The sequence below is a fragment of the Seriola aureovittata genome, chromosome 10, assembly GCF_021018895.1.
Source record: "Seriola aureovittata isolate HTS-2021-v1 ecotype China chromosome 10, ASM2101889v1, whole genome shotgun sequence".
NCBI lineage: Eukaryota > Metazoa > Chordata > Actinopteri > Carangiformes > Carangidae > Seriola > Seriola aureovittata.
Window position 1 is genome coordinate 27,981,375 of NC_079373.1, and position 12,500 is coordinate 27,993,874.

A 12,500-nucleotide genomic window follows, 5' to 3' on the forward strand; every position below is an offset into this window, starting at 1 on the left:
GAGACAATCGTTGTCATGGAAACAAAGACACTCTGAGGACTCAGGCTTTCATTATTATATTATTGTTATATTATTATATCTTAATATTATTAATCAGTTCTGATCCATTTCTGTCAGTGTATACCGGACCGGACCAGACCGGACCAGACCAGACCGGACCGGACCAGGCCAGACCGGACCGGACCAGGCCGGACCGGACCAGAGACCAGACCAGAGACCAGACCGGACCGGACCGGACCGGACCGGACCAGACCAGAGACCAGACTGGACCAGACCAGGCCGGACCGGACCAGAGACCAGACCAGAGACCAGACCGGACCGGACCGGACCGGACCAGACCAGAGACCAGACTGGACCAGACCAGGCCGGACCGGACCAGAGACCAGACCAGAGACCAGACCGGACCGGACCGGACCAGAGACCAGACCGGACCAGAGACCAGACCGGACCGGACCAGAGACCAGACTGGACCAGACCAGATCGGACCGGACCGGACCAGACCAGAGACCAGACCGGACCGGACCAGACCAGACCAGACCGCACCAGAGACCGGACCGGACCAGAGACCAGACCGGACCGGACCAGACCGCACCAGAGACCGGACCGGGCCGGACCGGACCAGACCGGACCGGACCGGGCCGGACCAGACTAAACTACACTAGACTAGACCAGGACACACCAGGACCAGACCAGATCGGACCGGACCATATAATGAATGTTATAATGTTTACACAGTTAAATACAGGAAGTTACTTTAACAGGTGTGTTAGAGCCATGTGTGTGTGTGTGTGTGTGTGTGTGTGTGTGTGTGTGTGTGTGTGTGTGTGTGTGTGTGTGTCTGTGTGTGTGTGTGTGTGTGTGTGTGTCTGTGTGTGTGTGTGTGTGTGTGTGTGTGTGTGTGTGTGTGTGTGTGTGTGTGTGTGTGTGTGTGTGTGTGTGTGTGTGTTAGAGTAATGCCCTGGTTGCCACAGTAGGTGGCGTATTGAATGGCAACACATGAAATGTAGAAGTAGAAGAAGAGGCAGTTCCTCCTCAGGTGAGCTGCTCACCGGGGGAAGAAAATGTTTTACGCCTTTTTGTTTATTTTCATTAGTTATTGGTGCAACAGATGTGAGTGAATATCAAAGGCTGTTTTGTTACACGGTAAATAAATACATCATAATCGTAAAGTCGGATGTTTTGATTTATCATATGGCGCCACGTCATGACGAGCAGCCGCTCACGTGGCTTAGCTTTATTCTGTTCAACTCAAGTCACAACATTTAGGTCAAAAACTCTGCTTCAGTTAGTTGGTTTTCCATCGCTTCATGGAGGAAGACTAGACGCTGGATTTCTACATTTGTTTACAACCGCTTTCCTGGAGTCAACAGCTGATTCATTCATCAGGATTGTACGTCACGGCGCCTCCGCGTGCAAGGTAAAGAGTAGCTACCAACTTTATGGCCATAGTAAAAGTGTGCACACAACTTTAATGTAATCCCAATGCATTGGTGGCTAAAACAACACTGATAAACTGAACTGTTTCTCGTTGCTTCCATCTCGGATTGCGTTGAGGTGTGAATGAAAGGACGTTATGGACGGAGCCGCAGCTGCTGCAGCCTCTGTGGAAGAGGGAACTGTTAATAAAAAAGTAAACGGTTTATTACATTAACACACAAAGCTCGTGTTGCAAAGGTGGAAAAGTTACTAAATGTAAGAAAAGACAAATTACGTAAGGTTAAAAACCTAAGAAATGTAACTCAAGAGCTTCTGCAGAGTAGTAATGCAGAAGAGGTAAAACATACACTGGAAAACATTGTGCTTTTGTGTGGGGAAGCCAAATATGCTCATGTGACTCTGTTGCCTTCAATGTCCACTGAAGAAAGTGAGAAACAAGACACTTGGTTTGCTGCAAAAATGCTTGTTGAAAATGGTTTCATTTCTGAGGTTGAAAAATGGTTGTTAAATGATCATGGTGGTGAGGATGGTGATGATGGTGGTGAAGATGATGTTCACCCTGATGACAGCGTATCAAATGTTGCCAGTAGAGATTCTCACTGAAAAAGCACATGTAGTGGTAAAAGCACAGCTTCATCTTGCATTAAAGCAGAAGCAGAAAGGGCTGCACTTCTCGCTACAGCTGCTGCTTTCAAGGAAAAGCTTGAGAGGCCCAGGAAGAGCAGCTGAGAAGAAAAAGTACCAGTACCAGGAGACCTGTGCACCATAATGCACCAACAAAATGAAATCACAGCAGCTCTGGTTCAACAACAGCGCTTAATGTTCTTGCCTTCTCAAGACATTCCAGCATTCGATGGCGATCCTCTTCAGTATAAAACCTTCATAAGAGCTTTTGAACATAGTGTGGAATCAAAGGCTAGCAAAGCTGACTGCCTTTATTTCTTGGAGCAATTTACAAGAGGGCAGCCCAGAGAATTGTTGAGGATTTGTCAGCACATGATTCCTGACAGAGGTTATCAACTGGCTAAAGAACTTCTCCAAGAACACTTTGGAAACCAGTATAGGATCGGTGCAGCCTACATGGAGAAGGCTTTGGCTTGGCCTGCAGTCAAGGCAGAAGATGTGGGAGCACTACAAGCCTTTTCTCTCTTTCTGCGAAGTTGTTGCAATGTAATGGAGGAACTTCAATATGTGCAAGAGCTGGACATGCCAACTAACATGAGAGCAATCATGACAAAGTTGCCATTTAAGTACAGAGAAAAATGGAGGATACGGGCATATGAAATACTGGAGAGGTACAATCGCAGTTTGTGGTTAGGGTTAGAGAAGCATCTGAGATCGACTGATGAAGACATGATGCATGTCTGTGTTTAAAGAGACAGTTTATCACTGATGGATTCGGCAGCTTTCTGCCATCAGGATTATTGATCCTCTGATCAATAATCAATAAGCCGTACAGTTTATAGAGAAAGGTCACCGTTAGCAGGAAACAGGCTCAGTAGTCTCGGTAATAGCTGAGACTGTCACAGAACTGACTGATGCTGTTGTTCACTCTTTGTCCTTGTGTAGTTTCTGTGTTGCGTTCAGGGACATCAGGGTTAAACAGAGTGTGATGCTCAGCTCTCAGACTGACGGAGACCTGCTGATTAGATCATATGAACCCTGTAATGAGCGGTGAATGAAGACGTGACTGTGTTCACTGCTCTGACTAATACTGAGTCTCACAGTGACACATGATGAAGCATTGTCCTCAGCTGTGACCTGAGCTCAACTGTTTCTGTTACTATGGTCACAACTGACTGACAACTGACTACAATCACCTCCTTCCAACTTGGAGTCCAAGTGAATGTTTGTGTCAAATCTGAAGAACACCTCCAGGTGTTACTGAGACTAACCTGAACCCTGTTACAGGAAGTAGCTTCATCCAATCAGAGTCCTGCAGTGAGTGATGAGCTGATGCAGAGAAACATAATCAGGAAACATCAGGAGCGATGAGCAGCTCTGATTGGACGAGGTGTTTATTCACCTGACGCAGTGACACAGATACAGTCAGAACATGACAAGTGAAGTCAACAGTGAAGAACCAGAAGCTGCAGTTCCTCTAACGACCACTAGAGTCTGGCTCCAACAGTGAGTCAGTCCCCATAGACTCCAATGTTAAAATTACAGCAGAAATAAACATGTTTACAGCCTGGTACAAAAACTGTTTTGGCCTCTGTTTATATAACTCACCTGTTTACATTTTATTAAGGACTACAGTTATGGAGGATTGAGGGCGTGGCCTCTCTGAGTGACAGGTGGGTGTTGTCACAATTAGCTAGCTGCTAACAGCTGACTAACAGAAGTCTGAGCTTCTGTTTTTAGAGGTGAGTGAAACTCTAATGTTACTAATTAGCAGGTATCAGTGAATGCGCTTGTCATACCTGGCTTATTAGCTTAGCACGTTAGCTAGCTAACTAGCCAGAAAATTAATTAGCCTTGGGTTAGCCTTAGAGTAAGATGTAAGCTGTGCTAACAATGCTAACAGGAGTGTATGCTCGCTAAAGTTAAACTGACATGAACTGAAGTCTCGGCTCCACACAGGCCCCTCCTCTTTCACCATATTTGGATTAGCTGGTAGTTAGGGGGCGGAGTCAGACACTGCCAAGATTGTGACAGTGGAGCAGCTCACAGAGGGGTGATCTATCTTTATTTACAGACTGCAGTTTACACCTGCAGTGTCCAGTTTATTAGGAACACCAGTTTAACCCTCACTTACTGTTCTGGTCAACTTTGACTCGTTCTGATATTTGACAACAGTAAAAATACAATAAATATCTTTTAGCCTGAAATGTTGACTTTTCCTAAAGTGACCCAGAATACACCAAAATGAAAATATTATACGTTAAACTTTTGTTCAGCTGCTACAAATGTTTGTACATTGAGGCTGTTCAGGTCGAATCTGAGCCGTATCTATTGAAGTGGATTGTAGATCCACAGATATTAGATTTATGGGTCAGATCAATCAGGAGATTATAAAGGAACCTGAGCTGCCACTTCACTGACTGAGGTCATGGCAGCAGACAGAAGATACTCTCTCCCTGCTCCGACACATTCATGAAGGATTAATCCTCCATGTTTTAATGTCAGAGAGGCTGTTCATACTTTCTACATAGATCTGTGGTTCTAGATTCACTACAGACTCTGATCATGAGGGAGCTCTGACTGTGGAGGCAGAGACATGAACAGTGTGTGAGGCGTTAATCTAACTCAGTCCTGTGATAATCCTCCTTCATGAAGGTTGTAAGGTTCAGTTTGTGTCGAGTCAGCTCTCGTTGTGTGTTCAGATTCTTCACTTTTATCGTGTTCTTTCATCAGAACATTAGAACCAGGTTTGGATCACACTTTGTCAGCTGTGGACAAGTGTACCTAATAAACTGGACACTGAGTACACTCAGCCACATTACACTGTTATCATTGGGGGCTTTGGGGGTGGGGGGGGTGGGGGGGGGTTTGGCAGGTCTTCTTGTTATTGAATATTTCCATTGTCAGAGAAACAAAGGTCAGTGATCAGAGCTGAACGCTCACAAAGGAAATGCCTTCTTGCAGACAGCGTGCTGAGCTCAGCAGTTCTCAGCTGAAATATGCTTCATTAGAAAAGCACCTTTGTTTGATGAGGTTTTTTTTAAGTTAGCTGCTGGATCATTGTGCTGCCTTTGTCACGAACAGCTGACTACAGTAAAGACAGGGGGCGGAGTCACGGCTCTCACTGGGTGTCCAGGCTTTTCTGCTGCTGTTACATCACTGTGTTATGACGTCATGACGACAACAAGATGATGTAAAGTTTATAACGTTTTAGTGGATAAAGTTATTCATGTTCCTCTGACTGGACTAAAAGCAAGAGACTGTTTTATTCAGATGTCTGTCTCTAAACTCTGTCCTCTGTCTGTGTCTCTGCGCTCACTGGTTCCTACCGAAGACGTAAAGACTCCTCACTAATATCAAGTTTCATTTTTAAAATGTCTCTCTAATTTACTAAATCAGCTGATCACTGTCGTTTCTATCACACAGGGGGAAACAGGGCAGGTGTTGGGGACTATTTTTAGCGGCGGATTAATTTTAACTTAAAGGACAAAGAGGGTTTTCGCAAAAAACCCTCTTTGTAGATGTAGATTTACTTTGATTAGTGTTTCAGTCTTTATGCAGCTTCGCGAAATCTACAGTTTATATGTCTGTTTGAGCTGCAGCAGTGAGGTGTGTGTGTGTGTGTGTGTGTGTGTGTGTGTGTGTGTGTGTGTGTGTGTGTGTGGCAGTGATTCATGCCTGTCTGTTGCAGATATCTATCTCTGAGGCTTTGTGAGGATTTTGTTTCAGGCTTAGTCGAATGAGTGGAAGCTGAACTCATCACTCTGACTGACGACACAGACCGAAAGCTGCTGCTGCCATGGCAACACACAACTCAACAACAACCACACACAGCTCAGACATCACCTCCTCTACAGCAGCTGGAATGAACTGAAACTATCAAAGTCCAACGACTGAAACTCTTCAGACCAGTTTCAGAGTCAGATCCAAAGTACAGAAGGTTCCATGTTATATCATCAGTTCTACCACAGATCAACTGGTTAGTTGAAGTAAACTTAACAACCCAGTCACTTAGTGTCGCCCACTGGCAGCTGAACCACTGGACCACATGACACAAGCTGCTGGTGTGAAGATCCTCTAAGAAGGAACAGTAAGTTCAGCTCCTCACATGGAGAAGTCCCATGTGAGGTTAGGGTTCCTGGTTCAACTCCCGGTGTAGGAACACAGATCTTCCTTTGGTCTCAGTCTGTGAGTGAAGATCAGAGTCTGATTCAATCCATTGATCAATTACAATAATTCAAATGGAAGAAATCAGAGAAACATAAAGTCAACATTATTAACAGGAAATGTTTAAAAGGCAGAAATCTGTTCACACACGCACATGAATCAGCATGTTTCAGTGTTTATTGCACATGATGACTTTGGACTTTTCACTGAGAAAATGTTGCGTTCAGGTTCACACAGTAAAACTGTATAAAGTTACAACAATAAGCATTAAATATATGAATATTTACACACAGTGTTTCTGTCTCTGAGACTTTATCTGTCCTTTTGTCCCTGATGTCTCTCAGTCTGAGAACCAGGACTGAGAACCAGGACCAGTGCTGGTCTAATTCTGAGGGTCTATCAGGTCTGGTTAGTGGTCTTTACTGAGACGAACACCTGAGCTGTCTGCAGGTGTGCTCTCCTTCAGTCCTACCTGTTCTGAGAGGAGGGCGGAGCCTTGGTTCACCTTCAGACCTGCAGACAGAAGCTCTCTGACAGACTCTCTGCTGCTGGGGACCAGATCTGGACTCTTCTGAGGCGGCACAGGAAGTCTAACGGGATGAGTCCTGAACCCCAGCGACGGTCTGTCCACTGACAGTCTGCAGCCTCTCCTGCTGGGGGCGCTGCTCCACAGGTGAGTCCCCATGTGGACCTGGGAGAGGACACACTGGTTTCAGTTCTGGACATGGACTGGAACAGAGTCAGGATCAGAGACCTGAATGGCCCACACAGCTGACTGTGGACACACACACACACACACACACACACACACACACACACACACACACAGACACTCACACACATACACACAGACACACACACACACACAGACACTCACACACATACACACACAGACACTCACACACACACACACACACACACACACACACAGACACACACACACACACAGACACACACACACACACACACACACACACACACACACACACACACACACACACACACACACAGACACACACACACACACACACACACACACACACACACAGACACTCACACACATACACACACAGACACACACACACACACAGACACTCACACACACACACACACACACACACAGACACACACACACACACAGACACTCACACACACACACACACACACACACAGACACTCACACACATACACACACACACACACACAGCGTCACACACACACACACACACACACACACACACACACACAGCGTCACACACACAAACACACACACAGACACTCTCACACACACACACACACACACACAGTGTCACACACACACACACACACACACAGCGCCTCACACACACACACACACACACACACACACACCTGTCAGACTGTCGGTCACCTGACCCTGTCTAGGTCCCATATGGTCTAGCGGTTAGGATTCCTGGTTTTCACCCAGGCGGCCCGGGTTCAACTCCCGGTGTGGGAATCTACATTTATGTACTGAGTCGGTCCACAGGACCTGGACCTGAGTCCAACCATGTGATCAGGTACCTGACCATAAATAATGATTTCACATAAACTGTGATGTCATCAGTGACATCACTGCTTCAAAGCTGATTTTATTTTTTATTATAGTTTTATTTTATTTTATTTTGAAAGCTCTGGAGATGTCATCTAAATCAGTGGTCACACAGATTTAGACCACAGACTCCATCTGATCAGGCTTTTACTTTTAGATGTTGTCTTACAGATTTTTAAAGCGTACAGTAAATGTTCTCTGAAGTTTAACTGCAGCTCAGGCAGTGACACAGTCCACATTTAAGAACATCACATTTCACTTACAAGTGAACATTAGGAAATCTTTACTGGATCTTTTCATAAATTGAATAAATGTTTTTGTCCAGTTTCACTTCAAAAGATTTAAAACTTTCAAATAATATTAATACTAAATGATTAATAATGTTACAAACTAGTTCTAAGAGACCATGAACTGGCCTTTAGTCATTCAGCTCTGAATGCAACACAGGCTAACTAAGCTAATCCTGCTAGCATGGCTCAGGTTTGTTTGTTTATCTCAAAGTTAAGGTTTCCTTAAAATACAAACAGCTGCTCAAAACACCATCACGTTTCATCTGTAAGGTTTCCTTAAAAAGTTCACTTACGTTTTTAAGATTTTCTTCTGCTCTTTGTTTTATACTTAAGGAATCACGTACAGTCGGTTAAACCATTGCACAAAAGACCTTAGAGACCAAACTGAGGAAAAGACTAAGACTAAAACTTCATATTCGTGTTGTTATCAGTATTAAATTAATGGAAGGGTCAACCTGCAGTAGAAATCTGACAGCATGGAGCAAACTGTGTTGTAGTTCACAGGATTATGAATGGTTGTAAAGTAGCTGATTCAGTTTCACCTCCTGCGCCCAGATTCAGATCCAGAACAGTGGAAACAGAAGCAGAACCAGTGTTGAGTTATGGTTTGTTTGTTACTCCCTGTGGAGAAGCCTGAAGAATAAATGAAGGTGGAACCGACCTTCAGATTTCCTTTGGTGGTAAAAGCTCGTCCACAGACGGAGCAGGCGAACGGCCTCTCCCCGGTGTGAGTCCTCTCGTGGATCAGCAGAGCACTGGACGAGGAGAAGCTCTTCCCACAGGTGTTGCAGTGGTGCTGTCTGGGCATCCGGCGAGGTGGAGGACCGGCACAAACAGAGGGGTGACTCCAGGTAACAGAAGACCTCAGGAGAGCGGTCGTCTCAGGTGATCCAGCTGGTAACACGAGGTTGTTAAGGTTGGACGCCTGGTTTGGATTGGAGGGTTCGAAGAGTCGTGGTGGGAAGTCCCTCATCTGATGTGTGAGCATGTGCTGCTTGAGGTTCCCCTTGGTGGAAAAGCCCCTGTTGCAGGTCGTACAGATGAATGGTCTCTCCTTGGTGTGGCTTCTGTAGTGGATATCTAAGGCACTCTGACAGGCAAAGATCTTCCCACAGATATCGCAGAAGGTGTTCTTGAACGTCCCCTTTTCTCTGAGGTTTTGGATCAAGCTTGGAGAATCCTCGGTGTGGTTAAACATCTTCAGGTCAGTTGGTGCTGCAGCAGATGCACGGAGCGTCGACGTGGTGGAGGTGGGCCACACCTGGACAGGTTCATCGAGGTTTGACCGAATTTTAAAGTAAAGCGAGGTCTGGTCATTGGGAGAACTGTCAGATACGGGGAATGTGCTGGTTAGCTGATCCCTGTCTGCCGCCTGTCGGTTGTCTGTTTGACTACGTTCCTCAGTTGGTTCTTCTGGACTCTCTGTCTTGATCCATTTGAGCTGCAGCTCCTCATGTGACTTTGGGGAACTTCTCTTCTTCTTAGCATCAATTACACTTTTACCAAACGATGATGGGGACAAATGGAATAACCAGGATTTTAATCTAGACAATCTGTTCTCACAGAAACCTTCATCACTATCATCCAGAAGGTTCTTCATGTGACTCACTTTGTGTTTGAATTCTTCATCAGACTCCAGGCTGTACCTCTGATTTACTTTGGGTATGTGACTGTCCATGTGCATGTGTATGTGCTGCTGCAGGACCACGGCATTTGTAAACTTCCTCTGGCAGATGGGACAGGAGTTGTACCTCAGTGGTATTGCTGCATGGTGAACAGCCTGATGTGTCTTCAGGTTTCCTTTAGTGGTGAAAGCTCGGCTGCACTGTTTACAGTGGTAGGGTCGCTCCCCCGTGTGAGTCCGATAATGCATCCTGAGGGCGCTCTGACAGCTGAGGATCCGGTGGCAGACGAGACACTCATTTGGGTCTGACATCGTTTTGTCAGTGGTCTCTGAATGCAGCTGCAGTTTGAGGTTTTCAGAGCTTTGTAATGAAAGGTATTCTGAAACTGAGGTAGACATTAGACAGGTGAAGGGTTTGGGAGACTTGGCTGTCACCTTTTTAGAGACAAAGTTAAAAGATGGTTTTACATCCTCACTTTTAAGATTGGTCGTTCTTTGTAGTCCCGTCTCAGGTGAGTCGGGAGTCTTTGTGGGGTTTGCTGTTGACTGGAAGTCGTTACCTGCTGCTGAATCAAAGTGAAGATCACCTTGAGAAAGAGGTACGCGCTCTGAGATCGACTGCTCCTCTTGTTTGATGAGAGGAAACCGGTTGGTTGTGTCTGACTTGTCCACTCCAGAGGTAATGGCAGTTGAGGATGGCGACCCGTCGAGCCACCTCGCAGCTTCTTCCTCTGGTAACGAGGGCACACTGTGAGGAATCCTTCTGTTGGTTTGGATGTTGTCCAGATGTTCTGGAACAGGGTACGGGTTCATCTGGATGTGTGGGTACCTCTCTCTGTGCCTCTGAAAATGAACTTTTAAGTTCCCCCGGGTGGAGAACCGGTTCCCACACACGTTGCATTTATACGGTCGTTCTCCAGTGTGAGATCGCAGGTGAATCTGTAAGGAGCTGTTGCTCCCAAAGACTTTCCCGCAAAATCTGCACTTGCGTTTGAGAAAAGCCTCTTTAGAAGTCAGCGTGGCTTCAGAGAGTGACAGATTCCTGCTTCCCCTCTGTCGAGCTAAAGCTGCCAGAGCATCCAGATCTTCCACAATGGCTCTGATGTTCGGTACAGAGTGTGAGGCGGCGTGCTCGGAGCTCTCTGAAGATTTCCTGATGAAGCGATTATTGCTAAACGTCACAGAAGTCATCTTGGTTTGGGACAGGAGTCCCAGTGGGGGGTCAGACGATCCACTGGGCTTAGGTGTGTTGTTGGAAAGAAGTTTATGAGCAGCTGAAGTCATGAGGTCACTGACAGAGGTTGACAGAACATCTGGACTTGGATCCAGCTGCCCCGTGGCTGTAAACTGCTTCATGTTAGCGGACTGAGTGGATAGACATCTGGCGATCCCAGCAGCTGCAGCCAGCTGCTGAGACAGGTGAGTGCTGAGAGCTGTTAGCTGATTGTTGGACACTGAGGATGACGGGCCTCTGGTGCAGACCAGTGGGGTCTCGGATGTCTGGGCTCTGTGAGCGGCACACATCAGGACCTGGTGGCGGATCTGATCGATCAGCTGCAGCTGATGGAGCTGTTGTATCTGCAGGTGGAGCAGCTGCTGCAGCAGAGACGAGACGACCGTCTCTCCCCGGTGTCTCTTTGAGGGAGTCTGCTGAGAAAACTGAGCCACAGCCACTTTAGTGCTCTCCAGGTTCTCAATGATGACGTTGGTTTTCATCCACAAGCGTCCACGAGGTTCAGACGCTGACGTCCAGAGGACAGTGTCCCGGTTACTGCTGCTGCTTCCTGAGCTTTCAACACCACCGTTGGTTCTCCTGCTGCTGAAACAATCCATGACTCCTGCACTGTCTCTGGATCTGTCCTTGGGTGGGGGGTTGAAGTTCTCAGAGTCAATAACCGTTCGACCTGGCCCCGCCGCTGGGCCGGCCGCTGGTGAGGCTGCAGGGAGAGTTTTGCTGCAGGACAGCAGATCCTCGTCCTCATTCACTATCAGCACCGGAGGATTTGGGGAGCAGAGTGTTTGATGTCGTTCCAGGTCTGACAGAGAGCTAAACTCAGCACAGCAGCGACTGCAGACAGAGAGATCCACTGCAGGGGGGGGGGCCGGACCGAGAGGGGCATCTTCTGAAACACACCGAAAGACAGAAATCACTTTCATCTGAGAGACATCTTCAGAAATATAAAATATAAAACATCTGGTACGACAAAGTAGAGCTCAGGAAAAACTACAAAATATTCTTCCCAAGAGAAATGTAATATATGACATACATGTCCCTATAAGGGGATATAATCCTATCACATGTATACATCTTCTGGAGTTTATAACAGTTTATAACATATACAAAATACCTTTTTTTCTCTGGTATAACATGTTGCGACCATATTTAACTTTATGAAAACAACATACAAATTCTATATGTTTATACTGTATGTTTTTCTTATCAGTTTCTTATTAATTTAAATATACATGTCTTTGTTAAATATTGACATATATAATATCAACATATACTGACAGGTTTTGGGATTATTTATGTAACGTCTACAGTTTCCACATCTAATTTTTCTACATATATTCATATAAATATACAGTATAATGTATATGAGAATTCAGTAAATGTACATATATGATATGTGCATGTGGACGTGTCCTGCAGAATCATTAAACTAATTACACGAATAAACGAGTGAAACAATCAATGAATCTCTTCAGTTTAAAAGATGAATTATTTTTGAACACTTTCACAATAAATCTCAGGCTCCTGTTTAAAGTTACATTACAGTAACTATCA

The 12,500-nt window shown here is 45.7% G+C and overlaps 1 protein-coding gene and 1 non-coding gene across 2 annotated transcripts in view; one reads left to right on the plus strand and one right to left on the minus strand.

Moving 5' to 3' along the window:
* Positions 1-6,423: 6,423 nt before the first annotated feature.
* The window catches only part of sall1b (spalt-like transcription factor 1b), a 6,423-nt gene continuing 346 nt past the window's right edge, over positions 6,424-12,500 (minus strand). Inside the window, exons 2-3 of the mRNA XM_056387179.1 lie at positions 8,750-11,835; positions 6,424-6,919 (exon numbers count right to left, since the gene is read on the minus strand). Coding sequence (XP_056243154.1) covers positions 6,638-6,919; positions 8,750-11,835 — 3,368 coding nt within the window. The 3' untranslated portion in view covers positions 6,424-6,637. The remainder of the gene's footprint in view (positions 6,920-8,749; positions 11,836-12,500) is intronic.
* On the plus strand, positions 7,634-7,705 carry trnae-uuc (transfer RNA glutamic acid (anticodon UUC)). Its single transcript has one exon. It is a non-coding gene; the product is annotated as a tRNA-Glu (tRNA).